The sequence below is a fragment of the Anas platyrhynchos genome, chromosome 5 (assembly GCF_047663525.1).
Source record: "Anas platyrhynchos isolate ZD024472 breed Pekin duck chromosome 5, IASCAAS_PekinDuck_T2T, whole genome shotgun sequence".
NCBI lineage: Eukaryota > Metazoa > Chordata > Aves > Anseriformes > Anatidae > Anas > Anas platyrhynchos.
In genome coordinates, this window is record NC_092591.1 from 48649480 (window position 1) to 48670729 (window position 21250).

The 21250-nt window shown below is 41.1% G+C and overlaps 2 protein-coding genes and 1 long non-coding RNA gene across 10 annotated transcripts in view; all 3 read right to left on the reverse strand.

Annotated features, from left to right (window-relative positions):
* The window catches only part of LOC101803508 (uncharacterized), a 46726-nt gene extending 36262 nt beyond the window's left edge, over window positions 1-10464 (reverse strand). For 2 of the 7 annotated variants that reach the window (XM_072038995.1, XM_072038994.1), the window contains exons 1-7: window positions 9080-10464; window positions 5207-5261; window positions 3914-4057; window positions 3265-3411; window positions 2042-2164; window positions 1277-1444; window positions 731-916 (exon numbers count right to left, since the gene is read on the reverse strand). In XM_072038995.1, the coding sequence (XP_071895096.1) occupies window positions 731-916; window positions 1277-1444; window positions 2042-2164; window positions 3265-3411; window positions 3914-4057; window positions 5207-5261; window positions 9080-9165 (909 nt within the window). In that variant the 5' untranslated portion in view covers window positions 9166-10464. Of the gene's footprint in view, window positions 1-730; window positions 917-1276; window positions 1445-2041; window positions 2165-3264; window positions 3412-3913; window positions 4058-5206; window positions 5262-8760; window positions 8914-9079 lie in introns of those variants that run through there. The other 5 variants (XM_072038997.1, XM_072038996.1, XM_072038999.1 and 2 more) reach the window with 3 other exon arrangements.
* Window positions 10465-12656: 2192 nt separating this feature from the next.
* LOC101804565 (CD59 molecule (CD59 blood group)) lies at window positions 12657-19576 on the reverse strand. Of its 2 annotated transcripts, none has more exons than XM_027458893.3 (4): window positions 19485-19576; window positions 17103-17175; window positions 16290-16391; window positions 12657-14326 (listed from the first exon to the last, which is right to left on the reverse strand). In XM_027458893.3, the coding sequence occupies exons 2-4, from the start codon at window positions 17164-17166 to the stop codon at window positions 14133-14135; spliced, it is 360 nt and encodes a 119-aa protein (XP_027314694.1). In that variant the 5' UTR covers window positions 17167-17175; window positions 19485-19576; the 3' UTR covers window positions 12657-14132. The 2 variants fall into 2 exon arrangements, with proteins under 2 accessions (XP_027314694.1, XP_071895101.1); XM_072039000.1 differs by lacking the exon at window positions 19485-19576 and adding an exon at window positions 17677-17835.
* LOC106018089 (uncharacterized) lies at window positions 14379-16283 on the reverse strand. Its single transcript, XR_001191959.4, has 2 exons — window positions 15201-16283; window positions 14379-15082 (listed from the first exon to the last, which is right to left on the reverse strand). It is a non-coding gene; the product is annotated as an uncharacterized lncRNA (long non-coding RNA).
* Window positions 19577-21250: the final 1674 nt, after the last annotated feature.

Sequence of the window (21250 nt, forward strand, 5' to 3'; positions counted from 1 at the left end):
AAGTTAAATCTCAGATTTATCATGATATGCTATCAACACCAAAGAATGGATAACATGCTCCCTAGATTCTTTTTTCTTTTTAAGTGGTGTTTCTTTTTCTTTTTTTCCTTTTTAATTGTTATTTTAAAAAAAGATGTTTGTCTTGGCCTGTTAATCAGCCTCGAACTTCTAGAATAGTTCCCCATTATGTATACCAAACTCCACCACCTATTTTTCAAAGTTAGGAGGAAAACAATGTATTTCAATGCTCTCCTGCTAAGAAGTGCATCAGTTAGCTCACAGCACAAATGAAAGTGGTCCGTCAAACAGCCACATTACACTAAGAATGGTTAAATAACCCCAAAACACTACTAGCCACTGCACGCGTGCACTTTTGCACCTTCAGGTGTAGTGCCAAAAGGAAGACAGGCTTGGAGGTTCTTCAACCACAATGCTGCACAACTCACTTCACTCATAGTATGTCATACTATCTCCTCTGTGCACAAACATCAGCCTCATCCTTAAAATTCTTCTTGGCACAATAATTTCATTTTCAATAATTATCTGTACAAACCATCTACTTACTGACTACTTCATTATTCTTACTTCATCTGATTGCCATATAGACCTTAACTCAAGAATCACTAAAAATTAAGAATGGCATTTCTCATTTATTGAAATAGCAATACTACAGTCAAGATAACCATATCTTCCACCAACAAATGTAAATATTTCTAGAGTGTTTACTTACATTTTCTATATATGCAGCTTCCATTTCTTGGAAACGTTCTCTTTCATTGCTCTGAACAGTTTTAAGACTCTCAATCTGTTCCTGGAACAAGCTACATTTTTCTTCACTGTCTCCAACCTTCTTGGTAAGGTTCTGAACAAGAATCTGCATGCTTTGCAGTGAAGATTCTTTAATGGACAGCTCATTCTTTAGAATGCAAACCATTAGAAAATTAGAAGAATGGGCCCAGAAAAAACACCCACCACCCAGCCCTCCCTCAGGCAAGCAACATTAAACTAGAAGCTCAGGTTTGGTTTTAATTTGAGTGAAATTTCTCATCAGATTTAAAAGTCAGTAAAACTCTTATTATTTAGTCAGTATTATTACTGACTAAAGTAAATAATTATATACATATTAAAATAAATGAAAATAATCAATGAAGAAATTGTAGTCACATGAATAACTGCTGGTAATTTGTGCTTCAGAGAAGGATCAACCATACAACATCAGAACTGTTTAATTCTTTGAAACCTCTGTGGAGGTTTTATATCTGAGATGACAACATACCTTCAATTCTTCATTGGGCAAGAGTATTTCATTGGCAGTACCACCTGATCCACAGGCTATCTGTAAATCAATGATATAGGCATCTCTTTCAGCTAACTTTTTTTCTTTCTCTGCCAGCATGGCATCCATTTCAGTCCCCCGACAGCGCTGAGCCTCCAATTCAGCATTCTGAAAATGAAAAGACAACACTACATGTAATCTGTATCTCTAGCACAGTTTGCATCACCACCATAGTACCTATTTTAGGGTACAGAAAAAATTACAATCATATTTATAATTTGGTTCAATTTTAACTCTAACATTTAATGACTGAGCCTGTTTCTCTCTGAAATTCTGCAGTACTCACTTTCCTGCCACCTTCCAGTCAACAATAACGTCCACAAAATACATCACTGTTACAAACTGTAACGCAAAATCATTCTTTGTATTTCTTCCTGTCATTAGCTATTTTTGCAACAAGCAAAACTGAAGCAAAACATTTTAATTCAAATTCAAAAGAAGACTTAAAGATAACTAACCCACACAGTTCATACAGTGTTTCCTTTCCTATTTATTTTCAAACTACTATTAAAAGCATGCTTGAGGATACAATGTTAACTGAAAACACAATGAAAGAATTCTCACTGTATTTGTTCAGGCAGGTTGTAGCACATAACCTCTGTTTTCTCAACCCAAAACTTTCTCAGAATATCTCTTTAGTCTTTAAATATAATCCTACACCACAGATGTGAAAAAACATATACTCAGCATCATATAAAACACCACCTTTTTTTGTAGCTCTTCATTTTTTTGTGTGATCTGGGATTCTAGTTCTTCAATTCTCCTTCTCAGCACCAATATTTTCCCACGATTTGCTGCAGCATTTTCCTGGTCACCATCTCTTGATGCCTGCAAAAACAGGGATTTTCACATTCCATAAATAAGTAGAGACTGACTTCATTACTTCTACCTGTTCAGACAATACTGGTGAAATAAAGTGGTCTTGTAGTTTGTATTCCCATTCTCTTATATATTAAGTATTCCAAGTAGAAGCTAAACAAAGCAGGCACAGTATTTTTATCAAACTAGTAAAAATGTTAATATTTAAATTATTGATGGTAATTATTAATTATGCAAGGTGGACTGAAACGTACAAAAATGGTATTCATTTCCTCTGGCCACTGTAACCCACACAATCTGGCACGCATAACCAATATAACTCAGGAAAAAGAAAAAAATATTGGGGGGCGAAGTTAACTGAATTCCTCCTAAACACAGTGTTTCCAATCAGAATTCAGTAGGTACAACTACTGGATTATAGAAACGGCCTGCCATTACAAAAGAAATCAAACCCAATTGCTAAAACTATGTCTTCCTAGAAAAATTGGTAAGATGTAAATAATTAGCCACTGCATGTTTTTGAGGACACACAGGAACTTCAACAGACTGATCTGCTTTTATTCCACTTTATCATATTTTTAAAAAATACTGAAGTCTCACTACAGTTATGTTATAAGTTGTATGTCATTAAAATATACTACTTTAAAGAAAATCTCTACTAACATGACTGCATTAATAAAAACAAATTTAAAAATCTTTGTTCATGGTAAAACAATTGTAACTTAAATGAGAAATTACTACTCTTACTCTAAATTTTGCTACCAAGGCCATTCTTATATTTCCATTATTGTCTTTGATATTTAAATAACAAGCTAGCCGTGTTTCTATTTCTTCTCAAAAAGCTTATCTTCATGTGTTAAGAGTTTGAGCCAGTAATAAGATGAAAACCAGTAAGATTTTTTTTTTAATAAAACAATTTGAAAGGAATGTACGATTTCCTAAATTTCTATAGAAAGATAAAAAGAATTAGATAGAAACACACAGATGGACAGACAGCAGCTACAAAGTCTACCTTAATCCTAACCTGACTCAGCTCAACATTTGGACTTCAATTCCATATGCAAGTCCAGCACAATAACATGTCTACTTTCAAATGTAAAGACACTTACCTTTTTTTGTTCTGCTTTTTCCTCTAACCCTCCTGCTGCTGCTAACTGTTTCTTAAGTTCTTCCAGTTGTGAGGTTAATGATGCAACCTTGGCTTTGTTTTGCAGCTTCACTTTGGAAAGTTTGGCATCAGCAGATTCTCTCTCCTCCTACAAACATTAGAGTCATGAAGGGCTTAAATTAGCTACCTGAACAACTGCATCCTTCAAGTCTCCCATTTAAAAAAGAAAAAAGAAAAAAAAAAAAAGAGAAACAAAAACATAAATCTAAAGTAATTACAAAAAAAAAATAATCTTTCCCCTGAAGAGACTGCTGCCTGTGCAATATCCAAATTCAATTACAATTTTGGAACACTGTCCCTGGAGGTATTTAAAAGATGTGTAGATGTGGTGCTTAGGAATACGGTTTAGTGCCAGACTTGGCAGTGTTAGGTTAACGGTTGGACCTGATAATCTAAGTGATTCTATGAAGATGCATTGGCAAAAAGCTGTAATGCCCAGGAAACAACAGCTAATTGTAACCAATGCTTCCTTGGGTTCCTGAAGTTTTTATAACTGACTGTTAAACTTGTCTACAAGAACAGCATATGATAAACAGGACTGATGTGGTTTTTTTTAAACTGTGTCTTTGACAAAAATATATACACGGTACCTTTAACTGATTATCTTTATTTCGAAGCTCAGCATCCTTCTCTCGGACAAGCTCCTTTAGCTGAGTTACCAGCTGTTCAGTACTTGTCAGCTGTTCAGTCAAATCTGTCACCGACACGTTTCCTGCATCTTGTGACCCTGCAGCCTGCAGACATTAAGCATATTTTGAACAAGCAAGATAGTGCAGACAATAATCCTTGTGCCATCACCTTTTTTTAAAACATATTCAGCAAATCTTATTAGAATGCAATGTTAAAACATACATATACTGTATGGACACGTACCAGACTGTTTTGAACTGGTCTGTCAGATACAGTAGCAGAAGGGTTTATATAAAACCATGTAAAATAGAACATATAACATAATTGTAATAATATGATTTCATCTGTGTAGAAACACTCTTCATTGTACTATGATTCAGTCAGACCACTACAATTACTTGATCATTTGTGCACAAACAAGTAATCCCTGTATTTTGCCATCTCAGAAATTCCTTGCAGTTTCTTTCTTTTCTTAATCCTTATATAGCTATTTCTGTATTATAAATTCTTTTGAACAGCAACTTTCCCCTCTGTCTCTGAAAGTCATCTAACATCTGTATGGAATAATAATGAAAAAAGAAAAAAAAAAAGTTTTAACAATTTCAAGCAGATCTACCTAACTCCACTTGAGACTTTAAATCACAGCTTTATTTTTTTAAGGAATCGGGGAAAATAAAAAAGCAATATCCCTCAATATCCCTCACCTTTCCATCAATAAGACATTTCTTAAAATAAACTTGAACGTAACTACAGCAATAGTTCACTTAAAGGAAAAAAAGGGAGGAGGGGATGACATCACTTTTGAATGAATAAGAAAAGGCCATAAAAATAATTAATAGCCATACTGTATGTTGACATATTTAATGTACAAGGACTTGATTTCCTTATCTACTGGATTTTCATTATAATATCTAGCAGTAGTGTCACTGAACCTAGTGGCAACAAAATATTTTAGTAACATGCTATGCGCAAAACACACACTTGGGATAAAGTCTATGTAATTCTTACAGATGCTCTCTTAAAGCAAGTTAAGCATAATGAAGATGAATATAGTAGTCATGTTACGCAAGGATTAAATATCGAGCAAGAACCCAACTTGACTTTTAGAGTCCTAAAAGTGAATCACAGTGAAACCAGTTAAGCAACTTCTTTATGACAGAGCAAACATATATGATTAGTAGATCATCAGTTAAGGGTTCTGTATGTCAGAAGTTCTTAAGAAATTATTATCTTAAAAGAAATGCAGTACTTACAGCTTTGGAAGGAGAATCATCTCCACTACCCCATTTCCACATAGTTTCAAGATAGCTATGAAAAAACAAATGAAACAATACATTAGTAAATGTTGGTGACTCAGGTAACTTTAATTAACTGGTCCTTCTCTCTGGGTATTTCAAAGTAAAATACTCAATTCTAACTTTAAGCGTTTGTTAACAGCTCCATCACATTACTAGCTGCTGAGAAATAATGTAATTATGTATAAAATATGCATGTTATGCCTTTTCTAAAGACTTGTTGTTAGTAAAATGTCAATACTATCAAAAAAAATCCAAGAAAGTATTTAAAATTTAAATGCCATAAGTATTACTCAGCATAGTTGCTATTTCCATATATAAATAAAAGATACGAGCCACTTAAAGTTCACTAATATTTAACCTGACTTTAAACATTCTGCCTGCCACTGCAATGTGACAGGGATTATATCAATGCATATTTCTATAAAACCCTACACAACGACTGAAAGCCTTAAAGAACACCATACTGCATTAATTGCCATGACTGCTTTCATCAGGAAAATGACATGAGTGTTGTAACCCGAGGTCACTGATCGGCATATTAAATGCTAGCAACTAAACCTCCAGGCAAACAAGCATTCCTTGCTTCTTCTGCTCTGAACCAAGCACCACGTATTTCTAAATGGTACCAACGTACCAGACATACCTGTAATTACAGCCTCAGACCATGGAAAGCTGCAGTCTCACAATAAACAGAAGTACAGGCTCTAACACAGCTCTCTAAGAAGCAAAATCCTACAGACCAAGTAGGTAGAAGGCAGCTCTAAGGATAAGAACAATACTGAACAACAGCAACAAGCTTGGCTGAGAAAAAAATGGACAAAGTCTTTAAAATAGCCAATGCAGTAAATACCAAACTGTGTCAAGGAGATGTACATTAAGAGCAGACTAATGTATATTGCTCTGCCTCTGTATAATAATTCTGAAGAGCAGCATGAAGTAAGAAGCAAAGCTGTACTTCAGTAATTTTCACTCTCAACTAGCAACATCCAGAGGAAAATAATCCATCCTTTCTAATCTGTATTACATACTTTTGAAATATGTATGCACAGATCAGTCAGTGGTACTGAATTTGGAAGAGTTTATTATAAACGTTAGCACATAGCTTTCCTTAAAAGGTATGCAGAATGATAGCAGAGACTGCTTTTAAAGATGGTTATATTTTCAATGCTAAAAGCAGGAATCACAGAGTGCACTCTGTGGCCTATGTTATCTACAAAGGTCAAAATGGATTACGCTAAGAATCTTTTCTAACATTAAAATCAACAAGCAAGCTGCGGGCTTGGGGACAGAAATTATACAACTTAGAAGTAGAAACCCCACCCATAACTCCTCCAGAGCTGTAACATCAAATCTGCTCTCTGCAAAAAGCTCATTTCCAGACACATTAAAGGGTTACCCATGTACAAAGTGGAGTAAAATGACTCACTAGATGTAATCACAGCGCATTTCCATTTTACTAATGGCTATTTTAGCTCATTTACAGCTTTGACTGATGCAATCACTTTTGGTCACTTCACGTGCCAGCATTCCTACCTGAATACCTCAACTGCTACCTTCTGATGTGTTTTTGTTTATACAACGGATAGTAAATATTGACAAGCTTTCCAAATCAAGCTGGGAAACAAAACTGAACAGACTTCCCTTAGCCAGCATAAAGTCAACCAATGATGATTTTTCGTTTTTTTATATAGACAGCCAATTAGAGCACCGAAGATGGCAGAGCTGCAATTGGAACGCTCAGCACAGTCCCTTCTGCTTGCAGGATCGCCTAAACAGAATTTAACCAAGTTGCCTATCATCATTTTCCTTCCTTTGGCAGCCTACTTCCTGAACATAGCACCACCAGTTATCTTTGGCAGCCTACTTCCTGAACATAGCACTACCGGTTATCAAGTATAAGAGAAGCAGGGAATCCAAATCCTCTGTGACTATATTCTCTGGGAAGTTTTTGCTGTGATAGATCATTCGTCTTTCCCCAGTAAGTTCAGATTGCTTGTCCTCAATTTCAATGTCCCACACTGTTTCATCGCTGCCAGTGTATCTCATCCCACTCTTCATCTTGCATATCCCGCTGTGTTGATAATCATTCTTTGCCATGCACTATACGTTCATTTCCCTTGATCTCTTCTTCACTGAAGAACAACAGGCAGGACACTTGAACCCTACACAAATTCCAGGAGATAAAACAAAGGACTGCTGAATTTTACAAAACCAGCTACTCCTGATGCTTAAAGTACAGCTGAGGTTTCAGCTCTTAACACAACAGGATGCAACCAAAGAGGAGAGTCCCATTGGCAGCTGTGGCTTCATCTTCTTCCATTCTCTTTGTCCAGCTCTAGCTGCAGCCAAATCCAGCTATAAAAAAGTACTAACCGTGTATTCACCTGGATAGCTTCCAGGCCTGCTTGCTTCCCTGAGTCAGGCAAACACAGGGCCTACCACAAGAGGCAATCAGGGGCGCACAAAAGCAGACGGGGACACATTTCAGCAGCAGGTCATACTTAGGTGGTCAAAGAACCCCCACAGCTTGAGAGTTAACAATCTACAGGGTAGACTACAGAAACGTGACGTTACAAACGCCTCCTCAGATGATTAGGAATGCTGACAAACAGTCCCCTGACTTCCACAGAACTACACACATTTGCCTAACCTTCCCCACGTCTGTTCAAAGTCATTCTGGTATAATAGCTTCAAAGAGCACTCATTTGAGGTCTCACTACAAAGGTGCTACAGAAGGTCTTTTCCCTCTGCTCTTGCAGAAAGACTATATTAGAAAACAGGCAGCATCCTCTCCTCTTACTGCCAAGGGATGTAATGGTAGCCCCCGTGCTCTTCTTTTAACAGGGCAGCAGTAAAAAGGCTCCCAATAGCAGTATGTGAAAACTTAGGCAAGTGTTTTATTATTTTAGATGTATTTCCTAGAATGACTGTGCTTTAAACACGGACACTGAAAGCAAAGCATTTTCAGGTATGTTTCCTCACTGCAACTGCACATTTCACATTTACCCATAGATCTGCCTATGCGATGGCCTGCCAGGACATCAACCCTCCTGCCGAACCAAGAGAATTTAACATTTATATAGCTGTTGTGCAAATAACGCAGCTATTTCTCAACAAGATCACACTTTCCCCTAGAAACCAATCCCCCTGCTGGGCCCAACACCCTCGCCTCCTGCAGGAACTGGCCTCCATCAGCAGAGACATAAAGCAGGAGCACAGGGCCTGCAGCAAAGGGCAGGTGCAATGGGGCAGGTGCAGGGGGGGTGGGCAGGAGCCTCCTCCCGGCCCCTTTTTAGCGGGGTCCCCGCTTTGCCATGGGACCTCCGGGGACGCGGTGCCGGGAGCAGGCAGCCGGGGCCCCCTCCCCGCCCCAGCCACCCCCGGAGGCTGCAGCCGGGGCTGCGGGGCCGGCTTCGGGCCCAGCGCCGCCACCACCACCCCGTAGAGCCGGGCGGGCCCCGCGTCCCCCCGCAGCCAGCGGGGAGGCGGCGCCGTGCGGCCCCACTCACCTGCCGGGGGGCGGCCGGGCCGGGCCGGGCCGGGCCGGGCTCAGCCGCCGCCGCTGCCTCCTCCTCCTCCTCCGCCGCCGCCTCGGCAGCTCCCCCGGGCTCGGCAGCACGGCCCGGCCCAGCCCAGCGCCAGGCGGCTCCGGCAGCGCCACCGGGCGGAGCGGAGGAGCCCCGGGGCTGAGGGGAAGGGAGAGCAGAGGGGACGGGAACGGCGCTCCCCGGGGGAAAATGGCTCCCGGGGCAGGCGGGCGTTGAGGATGGGTTTGAAGTCCTTTTTCTAAGTGGAAAGCCACCACAATAATGCAAAAGGAAGCCGTACCTTGTGTGCCTGACCAGCAGCTGTCGTGTTTTTCCTTCTCCAGTGCATTTTTCTGCATGCAAACTGTTGCTCCCTAGCCGCATCATGCACTCTGTGGCTGCTGGTGTGGCCCAGCTACAGACCTAGCATTTTTAAAATAAGCACCTGTTCATACATACCAGCACATTGAGCAAGAAGCTTTATTTACAGCAGACTACAAAATCAAAATGACCAGAGACAAGAAGGAAAACAAACAAATAAACAAACTGCTCGTGTTTAAATGGGATTAAACTTCAAGATCTGATTGTCAATTCAATCACTTTTTAATCTCTTTCTGGTACAACATTGCACACTTTCTTCATTCATTTCTGATTACAAGCTAAATGAATATAATGGTGCCTGTATTCTCATTTATGCCTTAACTTCCCAGTAACATGACAGCTGATGATTAGGGTCTGAAGTCCTCTGGAAAACATCAGCATCTCTGGGAACGTTAGCATGAGCATGGAGTGGACTCCAGCTCTGCTGTAACCTGAGCTGCTCTGTCTGAAGTTGCTTGGAGATGAGGCAAAACAGCTTTGCCAGCATGACCAGCGACTATGTCCATTTTTCCAATTCACAGCTAGCTTCTTATGATTCAACACTGTTTATTACAGGAGTGCCTGGTCATTTCTCCTGGAGATGGCTGCAGCCAAAAAAGACAAAGCGAGAGCACTGTCACTGCAACTACTGGGCCAGTACAATGCGAAGCTGGGAGCTCCCACAGACACTTCCCACTGAAATTCTCCATAACGTCATGACCACAGGCTTCCCAGCACTGCATGAGTGAATGCTCTCAAGAATAAAGGGTTCTTTGGCAATCGTACACATGGGAACAATAACATTGTGTTACACCCTCAAAACAGAGTTGGGCTAGCTGGCATTCCAAAAATGCTGTGCTGAAACTCATTTCAGTGAAACACAAACAAAAACTGGATCCTTAATCAGCAACAGAAACGTTTAAGCCAGTACCATCATTACTACACTCACAAATTAGTCCTTCTGATGCATCCACTAGCACAGAAGTTAAACAGTCATGTTTGCATTATGTCCTGCTTCAGTCTGTTTAGGTTTGCAGCCCTCTCCATAACAAATAAGAGTGCACCCAACCACAACCTCCGCCCACTGAACGTGCAACTTTTTAGTCCCATCCTGCAGTGTCTCCATAGCCTCACTGGTCTCATAACCTGCCAAAAATTAGCATTTCTGAGTAGCTGTCAGAAAGGAATAACAGGAGTGAACATGCTTCATTATCATCCTTAGCCACCAAAATGGTATAAATGACTTTTGTATCAAACATCAAAACAAACACATCCCGTGAGTAAGGGTGGAGTTACCCCTCTTCCTGAACAGCAGCAGTGTGCCATGAGCAACTTCACGAGACTCAGAGTGGTGCTGGGAATTGAATCCGGAGAGTATTTGAGTCAACACAAGATTTATAACCTCTTAAATAAAACCAATAATTGATCATAGTTTGTTTTTGTTTTGTGTGTGTATGTGTGTGTGCAGGAGGGGAGCTTCAGGCATAACAGTCCAAAATGTAAGTCCATCGATATTCAGGTAACTTTTCCCCCTCCTTCATTTCTGAACAGAGATTTTTCTACATTGTATATCAATACTGTAGCCCTGCTAACAACTGTTATATCACACTACTGACCTTACAAATAAACATGTAGGGTTTTGAGGAAAAATAAAGAAGATCAGTAGAAGAATGACACATATGGAAGAAGGTGTAGATATAACAGGTTTACATGTAAAGTAAGATAGGCTCCTGAGTACAGCCAGCCCTGTAGTCTCTGCAGTAGGCCAGAATCACGGAATTTTCCACTCTCATATATTGGGATGTGCATATTAGAGTTGCCTGGGGAACAGTCTGTCTTTAGGAACCTGCTGCTTCACATTAACCCTTTTTATACCCATCATTTATTAATTGACTCTTCAAAATTAGTTCCTAACTTCAGTAAACGTCCTTATCTGCAACTTTGCTCCAAACATTTTTTATTCATTCCACTTAAGAAACCAAAAGCATTCTTAAATTTTCACTTTTCTAGGCTCCAGAACAGTTTTTCCTATGCTATATGAGCTGTCCTTACTGTAGTAATCAACACAACATATAAACTCATAGTCTCATCTGCACATCTGCCTTATCTTTTAACCCAATAAAAGATAAACTGTTCTTGGAAAGATGGGAGTAGAAATGACCACCTGCTTCCTTCTGGGATCCCACAGCCAAATTAGCTGCTCTGTTCTCCTTCTCTAAAATGCAGGGCGCCGCATCAAGGTCCCATTAGTGCAATCTTGAAATTGAGTTATCAAGTCAGAAAGTACAATGTACTTTTTTCTGAGGGAAGAAACATGGACATTTTACAAATAACTGGTTTTAATGTTTACGTGCGTCTTGTGGCCAAACTTCCTTGTTATGACTCCAGGCCTAAGGCTGAATACCAGCAAGATACGAGTCCTTCAGAGACACGTGGCGATTCGGACACATTTTGCTCTCTCCCAGCTGGAGAAATACTGCTGTTACCCGGTGCCTTTAATATTTATATAACAACAGTATCCAGATGCCCCAGTTAGCGTAATACCAACTTACTTCATGTGCATGCTCTGCTGGAACTAATTTATTGCCTTAGGAATTCCCCCACATTTTGCAAAATAAAAGCTCATTACTTCTTAGCCTCCTTATTTCTCTCATCCCAACATGGGATGGGAGGAAATTGCTTGCTCTACCTCTCTTCTTTTTCCATATATCATCTTCTTTTCAGAATTTCCTGCATCCTGGAATAGCATGGAGACCTCCCTCCCACCTTATCATTTATGAGTGGGATAACCAGAGAATGACTTGAGACAAGATACAGCAAAATTCCTACCAACCAGGTGTTTCGGCTCCACCTTCCCATCATCACCACAGAGCTTCCAAACTCTCCATGCCCAAGCTCCCTTCAAAGGAAAACACCAAGTATAAGATGGAAAACAGAATGAGGGAGGAATTCAGGCAAAGACAGATCACAAGAATGAATTTCTCTATGCCCTGATTGCTGCTACTGCAGCTTCCATTACTTATCTCCTTGTTCACATGCTTATAGGGAAAAATAACTCCTTTGTAAACCCTTGCCCAAGAAAAAAGGAGTAATGGCTACAAGAGCAATGAACATTGAGGAGATGCAGAGAATACTCTTTGATGATTAGATGTCTATTAGTGTATAAATTATGGATATAAAAAAAATAAATAAAAGTATTTTAAGAAACAGGTTTTAATTGTGCCAGTAATTTAGAACAGAGCAAACAACTTAGATAATCAAAAACCCCACCAGGCAACAGTGTCAAGTTATCCAGTACTCCAGATACCACTAGGTGTAACAGCTCTGTAAAGCAAATAATGGCTCTGCCAAAACTAACTTACCCCAGGGAGCAGCAATCTCCAGGTAAAAGTGGGAGAAGTCTGGCTTGCTCTTATCAAGAGCCACTGGATGTGAAGCATGGATGTATCCCACACAGAAACAACTAGAATTATGTTCAGCTCTAAGTAGCATGCTGTTAAATAACCACACTCTCCACATTTTCTTTTCTGGAATTTTTATTAATCAAAGACAGCATAGCTTTCATATTTTGAGTGATCAGAGAAATCCCAGGATGCTTTCATAGCTAAGATAAGCTTAACCAAAAGATGCACTGCAGAATACACGATGGTTTGGAGTAATACAGTGCTGTCCCCTGCCTTTGTTATGACTGAGTGAGCTGGTGTCACTGGTGCCCTGGACAGCACTAGCTAGGGTCCTCAGAAAGAGAATATGTCATTGGAAACGGACCGTGACTCTTGCAGGAATATGCTAAGAGTTCCAAACGAGACAAAGGAAAATTTCACATTGTACTCAACTGAGAGGCTCCCTAAGTCCAGGGGAAGCATCAAAGGTCTGTCTCCACCACTGAGTCAGAACAATGTGCAGAGTGCTCGAGCTCTGGAAGTTGTACACATAAAACTGAGTGTTTTTTCTGCATGCTGTATAAATATACATATATTTTGATTGGCATTTAGAGTTGCATAAAAGTCAAAATATAAAGTTCTCTAAATTTTTGTTTAATACTCTTATGTGGAAGCTTTAAGGATTAAGTTTACCTGCCCATGTTTTCAAAAAAGCAAAAGCTAATTATATGGGAAAGTAAACAAGTTGTGTCATTTTAATTCCTTAGCATTTTATAAACAACTTTCAGTATAGCGAGAAATATTCAGTGCAAAGCACATGCTTAGCTTAAATCCTAGACTTTTAAAAAAATATAAGCAAAACTAAAAGAAAAAAAAAAAGCCTAGAAAGGAAGCTAGCATATGTTGTCTGCATGCTCACAGAAATATAAAAAGAGGAAGTGCATTCCCCACTTATAGCATTAATTTTGTTTTGGTTTTAAGAAATTTAGATGCTTTCTTCCAAAGTAGTCATACTGACTGTTATGTTACTGGCTTGAAAAAAGAAAGATAAAATGTTACAATGACAGGAACAAAGAGTCTACATCACTTGAAATCAAATACTTCAGCATTTGTCATGAACACCACAGCAAGTTTATACTTATGATCCAACACTTTCTGTGTTGAGGGTAAACACACTGCTTGGTGTATGAGAAAGGTAACATCAAAAAAAAAAAAAAAACCAGAAATCCCGATGAAAAATAATTAAAATTTATGGGACAATGGGACAGTTTTCTGGCTCAAGACCTACCGCAATCCTTCCTCTCCACTTAACCCACTGAAGTTTACTCAGGTTCTCCACAAGATGACACTATTTCAGAACAAGGTATTTTCCCCATGCAGATGGCATGGCAAAACTCCTGAATTCCCTAAAACATTAACAATACAAGTCCTCCTTCACATGAATGGAAACAGTAGTTTAACAGATGTAGCCTTAAAAAAAAACATAGAATTCAAAATTAAAAGGTCAAGCTTCAGTCCGGTTAGGAACTGAAAATGCAAGAAGTGCAATTCAGGAAAGAGTTAATGATTTTGTATAATTTCAGCTTGGAAGTACAGCATAGATAATGGTTATTACAGAAGCATCCATAACATGGTCATTACAGAGACAATACTGAAAGCTGCTTTGTTAACTGCAGTAACTGTGCTCTCATTGCACAAGTCTTGTTGGCAGCAAAAGTATTCAAAATTATCCAACTGGTAGAATACAGCAATGTCATTCACATTGCACTGGGACATCTTCCAGCAGGAGGACGTTCTCAGTTTACCTGCAAAATAATTAAACAGATTAAGAGTAATGCAATTTTTGGTATGGAGAGAGAATCACTGTCTAGACAATGTACTCGCTTTTTTTTTTTTTTAAGCTTTTTTTTTCCCCTCTCCGGTTGTTTTTAAGTTTCTGAATGTGATTTCACTAGGACTTTGGTAGTGTAAATATTGATAGAAAGTTGTAGTCCTGTATCCACAGCACGCTCTTGTATATGTACATATGGCTAAAAGATACATGTTATATATATTTAAAATTCATATGTAAATACAAATTACTTATTTTTATTAAAAAATATATATATAGCGCCCAGCTAACCAGTGCTCCACATTCAGACTAAACAACACTCTGGGAGATATGCGGTTAGAGCTTAAACCATTCTTCCTCTGGGCCTCCTGCCAGACAAAGATAACACATAACCTAACTCAACTTGTCTGCTAATTCACTGTGCAGCTCTTGCATTGTCCTGCAGTCCAAGTGTTTGCCTCCACCAAGCTCAGAGCAAGTCCAGTAACTCAAGCTCATTTTTGTGCTGAAGGCAAGTCCCATCACACGTGACTGGCTTCATTTCTACATGCAACACGTGGAAGACACAGCCTGAAGAGCAGAAGAGCCTTCCCTTCTTCTCACCTATTCCCCGGAACACCAGAACTGAACCTTTAGCAAGGACTGTCCCAGGAAGATGGCAGTCCCATTCCATACTTGCTCCTGCTGTCCAAAGACAGCACGACAGTCTTTCAATGGCATAGGGAATCAGCTGGGAAAATGAGAAATTATTTCACTTCACTCAGTATTTCACTTTCAAGGGAACTGCACTAGGACAACAGCTGCCGGAGATGACCTAGTGCAGTGCTGGCAGGTCCATTTCTGTATACCTTGCACATATGCATCAGGCTCTCCGGCAGGAAAATAGGATTGCAAACATCTTCATTTACAAGGTGCACAATGCCAAGCAGTCATTTTGCCTGGCCACTGGGGGACCTCCAACTAGACGGTTATTAGCTTCAGAATCTCTTTGTTAAAAAAAAAAAAAAAACAATTACAAGGCTGTGCTGAGTAAATCACAATCCAAAGGAAGTCTGGGAGGATTGCCACATTTTCATTTCTGCCATTTAAACAGAATGCGAACTCCAGGACTCCAGAGAGACAACTAAATACTTTTTTACAGAGCTAAAATGGCCTTCAGCTGAAGTATTTATCTAGCATCATATTAACCCTATAAACCCTATATTTACATTAAAAATGATAAACCTTAGAATGACCACAATTAACTTCAAATTCAGTAAACAGTTTTCTCCCCTCTATGCTTTCATGAGGTTACCCTTATGACTCCTTAGTCAAAGTCTAAAGTAAAACGTGTGCCAGCTACAAATTCAATAAACAGTGAGTTCCTTTTATGATATTCTAGTTTTCCAATGAATACACTGTCACTCAGAGCAACAGTCAAACATTATTCAACAACTAGGAAAGTAACTCCATGCCCCTGAATATCCTTGACCATGTTCCTTAGATGCAGATAAATTCACACCCAGGAAAATATAATTTTTTAAATAATTTTTAAAAAGACCAAGTCTTTAGCTGCGAGTTTATTGTACAAGTTACGCATGCTTTATCTGTTTTTAAAATGTGACAAATTCAAGACAAACATTTTGTATTTTAAAGTCAATGCTGTCTGCTTTTTCTTCTAGCCTCTACTGTGTTGCTTTTTTCCTTTATCTGTATATACTGATATTTATGCATGTGCTAGTACACATATAAATCAACTGTCTAAATCATCGTCATCTTTATCAGTTGCTTTCAAGTCAAAATATGTCAATTCACTACAAGCACGACCTTCATGTTTGCATTCAAAGCCGTCTTCTGCATGAGGCTAAAAATGCTTGTTATGGCCAGATTAGAAGTGCACAGACACCGAAAATTGATACAACCATGTTTACTTTAAGTCTGTAGGACAGCATACATACCAAATCTCATCTGCAAGCAAGCATCTTCAGTTGATAAGCAAGTATTATTGGTCTTGCACAAGGAAGGGCTGTTCTCACAGTGGTAACACCTTAGGGCATAACCTAAGAAGACAAGGTTTTACCTTTACTGAATAATAAAGTGCTGAAACATTATCAGCATTAATAAGAAAAATGGAAGAACACTAGCTGCATCTACCTGTCACAAAACATATCCATGGTTGGTAAACTAAAGACTCCAGACGAAATGTACAAGCATTAGTGTTAGGTTAGAGGTTGGACTTGGTGATCTTGGAGGTCTCTTCCAACCTAGATGATTCTGTGATTCTGTGATATTGATACTGGCAATTTTGAAAGTAAGATTCTGAAGCATGTACTTGTATCATTTTAAAATATACTCATCTTCATGTCACCTGCAGAATAATGTATTAAAATTTTGCTTCTTTTACCTTAAAAATTACATTTTCCAAACTGACAGACAAAAGATACTTCTATCAGAATTTTATTCTATCCTTTTTTTTTTTTATTTTTATTTCATTTCATTTCTCCCTCATGCTATACACCTAGTTTCCAATTTATACCACAGGAATTCAATATTCCATCAGCAAAATCGAACATTTTGTTGCCACATTATGCATCTCTATTCTGACCAAAGCAACAGAAACTCTGTCCTGTTTATAAGGTTACTCTCATTCCCAAAAGTGGTATTAAATAATGCAGATCTTTCTTGTTTTTTTCCTTCCCAGACATAGTTTCCATGATTTCTTCACACACTGTCATAACACTGCATCAGCAAAGAGCCTCCTTTGTACTCACCTGAACTACAAAAAGCAACCAGAATGATGCAGACGGTTAACAGGATACAATTCATCTTGATCATGGTTCCTCCCTAGTTTGGAGGCATAAACAGATTTAAAACGTTTATTATATTAAAAGTCGACACAGAACTGGCAAAACATATGGTGAGGAATCAAGGTCTCAAAACTCGACTCCTTTTTCATGAAGTCACTGTCGAGAGAAGCCACAGAAGAAGAGCGAGGAGTGACTCTGCACCTTCTCAGAACAGGGATTTTATTCAGAGCACAGCCACCGGAGGCCCCTGGCAGGCCGCTGCTCAGCCTGCTCTCTTCCTGCTTATCGCACCACCCAATGGGCCTCACTAATTCAACAGCAACCTTCTGCAAGTGCACCTAATTGCTTAGGTCTGAATGCCTTTGCTTTTACATTAATTCAGCGATAACCCTGGAGCCAGACCGCATTCCCTTCCTCTCTCAGGGAGATCTCAGCACAGATCCGGCTGCCCTAAGGAGGCATTTGCTCCTCCTCTCCCCATACTCCTGCCAGCCCTGCCCAAACGCACACTGAGGTGCTGGCACAAGCAATTACACACCATGGGACCTCAGGCATGGCTCACGTCTTCCACAACAGCTGCCATCTGCAAGGAGCAGCAAGACGGGAAGGTCAGGCTTCAGTAACTCCGACGGCAGCAGGAATTGCCAGACAGACATCTGCACGCAGAGAATGAGCTACAGACAGCAGCGTCTAGCGCTAAAACATCCCTGCTATTGCAGAGAACAGGCTCTTCAGACTAAGTAACAAGTAGGCACGGGCGCGAGAAGGACCAGCACGTGAGGTAGAAGGACGTGGGACATATTTACCTTCAAAGATCAAGTGGGATTTGGAAGTCACATGAATTCCAGGAATTCAGATAACAGATCTCACTTATGATAAGACCACAACGAAGCACTCGCATTGCTGCTCTTAACTGTGTTCATATTGCTTGAAACTATTTCTATATGCAGTTAAGAGCCTGGTGTGGCAGGCCATAATCACATCGAGATGGAATTTTTCCTTCCAAAACATTGCCTGTGAACTTCAAAGGATGGTTTTGTTGTAAAGCATTATTTAAATCCTACTGCATCTTATGTCTAGTTATTTTTTCTACTGACAAAAAGAAAGAAACTCTTTTCCTCTGTTAATTGCTGACGTTAAAAATAAAACCCTTCAGATGCGGGATGTGATTTTTTCCAGGGTAAACAACTTTGTGAGGAGCCTTCCAAGATCCTGTATCCAGAGGCTCTTCCCACAAGCGGCACCAATCTGCAGGAGTGCCGTTAGCCCGGCTGTTACAGCAAGGCTGGCGGCTGAAGCGAGAGCTGACCGCAACAAGAACATCCTTCGGCACCGCGCCATCCCAGCGGAGCCCTCAGCCACACTGTGCTGTCAGCAGAGCACGGCAGTTTTGCCTTTTGGCCTTCACCAGACGCAGAGCAGTGCCAGGAATTGAATCCGGGGAGCACCTGAGCCAATGCAAGTCTGCTGACCACTTAAATAAAACCAGTACTTCACCACGGGTAGAGATTTTCGTGTGCAGGAGCAGAGCTTCAGGCATAATGGCCCAAAACATAAGCCCGTCTGTATTCAGGTAACTTTTCCCCTTGTTCATTTCTGAACAGATTTTTCTGTATTGCATTTACAGTACAGCAGCTCTGCTAAGAGCCATTATTACAGCACACGACTGACCTGACAAATAAACGCGTAGAGTTTTGAGGGAAAAAACAAGAACAGCAGAAGCAGAAAATACAGAAGTCCTTGTAGCAGCCACCAAGCCATGACCAGAACAACGTAAGGCAGGTTAATAAAAGTCATCACAGCCAGCAGAATAGCTTTGTCACCAGTAACCCTACTGACGTATCTAATTTGGGGGGGGAAAGGAGTCTTATTTCCTGTACTCCTGTACTGCAGAGAGACGACCCACCACAAAAACTGCAGCTTTTTTTTTATATAAATAGAAATGCTGCAGCCTGCGATGCACAGCACGGCTCAGGAGCAAGGCAGGACTCCCCCCAGCAAGCCCCCTCTCTAGAGCTGGGCGCTGTGGCTGCAGCAGCAGCAGCATTTCTCCATTTCTCCGCAGTCCCTGCGGGCAGAGCCGCTCCCGGGGGGCTGCTGCGGCTCGGCTCGGCGCCCAGGACCACCGCGGGGAGAAGCAGCCCCCTGAAAGGGGGAGGGGGGGGGGTGGATTTCGGCTCCCCGCGTCCCGCTATAGCGCAGTGCGGTGCCGTGACTCAGGCCGGGGGCTGCCAGGCTTTGTGCCGCCCCAACAACGCTGCCCCCGCCCTACGCCTCCCTCCCTCCCTCCAGGGCCCCTCCGCACCCCCAGCCCCCAGCCCCAAGCCCCAAGCCCCCGGCCCTCACCGGCTCCGCGCCCCGCCGCCTTCCAGCCCCGCACCGTCTGCCGATGGGGCTGGGGGGCGGCGGTGCCACAGAGCCCGGCCCGCCCCCGGGGCGGAGCGGCGGGGCTGGCACGGCTCGGCACGGCCCTGGCAACGGCACGGCCACAGGCTGCGGCAGCCCCAGGCCCAGGCCAAGCCAGGGGGTTAGGGGATTAAAGAGCTTGGCTCTAATGGGGCCCTAGTGAACTGCGAAGGTGCGTAAGGCGCTTAAGGTGTTACTGTGCGCCACTGAGGAAGCAGCAGGGTACGCGAAATTGAGACTTGGTAAGTTTGTGTTGTAAATATAAACCTCGTTTCCTAATTCACTGGTAAAATTTTGCTCTGAGGAACTGGACCTTCAGCCATGGGTGGGTGGTTGCCTGTTTTCCTTTCCAGTAACCCATATCATGTAAATGGCATTTCCACCTGCATCTGTCTCCATTTTACAGTCCCTGTGTAGACAATTAGTTACAGGAATTAACCCAACCCTACAGTAACATTAGCAACTTCTTTTTTTTTTTTTTTTGCTAGTGGCTGGCTCCTGCTTATTCTCCTCCCCTATGCTGCAGTCTCAGGAGTGGCTGAAGGCTCTGTAAAACCCCAGCAAAGTGCAGAAGAAATGCTAGAGCTATGGTAGGCCTTTCCCACATACAAAACAAAAAAAAAAAAAAAAAAAAGGAGCTTTGGTACATATTCACATTTGAACAGACTAAGTTCTGTATGTACACGCTATATGTGTACGTAGGTGTTCAACGAGGCTTTACTGGGCCTTCTCCTGCCCAATAAAGTAAGCATCAGATCCTCAGCATCTGAGTCAGCAGAAGCTAGAAGAACTTCAGGCTTGGTCAAAGGGATGGTCACCAAAGGGACAGGCAGTGCAGCATGTGTGTTGTACAGCTTATAGCAAACAGCAAGCATTGAGCAGTTGGACGTATCGTAACACCATTTACAAATGAACCTACTCAACACTTGCTTGCGGACTCAGTCAGAGCAGTAGTGAAATGCTGTCCTCTGAAGTGCAGTCTTGACAACCAGTTTTCACTTCCCCAGCGATGACTTCTACAGTCCAACAGCGCTGGCCTAGCAGACATAGCTAAAGCCTTGTTTTCTTCCCTTGTCTTGGCCAATTCACTTTTCATACTGATTTGGCATACACACTGCTTTTGGGTGGGGTGAGGAAAGTACTGGCATACACTTTGTTTGATCTGCAAGTGCTTGCAGTAACATCTGGTAACTTCAGGCAGTACGCCACTGTGCTAAAATAGCTACCTGAAGCCATTTTATATAACCTTTCTCAAGTTACAAATACATGTACAATTGGTACAGTAGCGACAACAAGCTGTTCTGCCTGGGTAGGTTTTTACCTCATACATGTGTCGTTAGCAGGCTGAGTCCTGTGACTACCAGCTGTGCTTGAATCACAGGCTCACAAAACCTCAAGATGACTGCTTACAAGTTAGCAGAATAGTATGGTCCTGTATCTTGTCTTACTCAACAGTAGGCAATAATTACATTCTCCTCTTTCATGACTGAAGGGAAAAACCACTCCTTGAGTAATATTGTTAAGAGTTGGAAGTGTTTCTACAGATCCTAACGACCTTTGGCTGACACCACTACTAGAACATACAGATCCCTGTTGCATACCACAGCAAGGCATGACAGTTAATAGTCCTTAAAACACACTAAACAAACCTATTGCACTGGAGTAAGTTCTAGTTCTGCTAAATAGGGGTTTCTAAACCCTTTTTC

Excerpts from the sequence above, each read along its gene's own strand:
- LOC101804565 (XM_072039000.1), bottom strand. Across the intron at positions 16,392-17,102 it reads GGTTGCTTTTTGTAGTTCAG|GTTATGCCCTAAGGTGTTAC; the intron begins GTGAGTACAAAG and ends TTGTCTTCTTAG. Across the intron at positions 14,327-16,289 it reads TTGCTTGCAGATGAGATTTG|GTAAACTGAGAACGTCCTCC; the intron begins GTATGTATGCTG and ends ATTATTTTGCAG.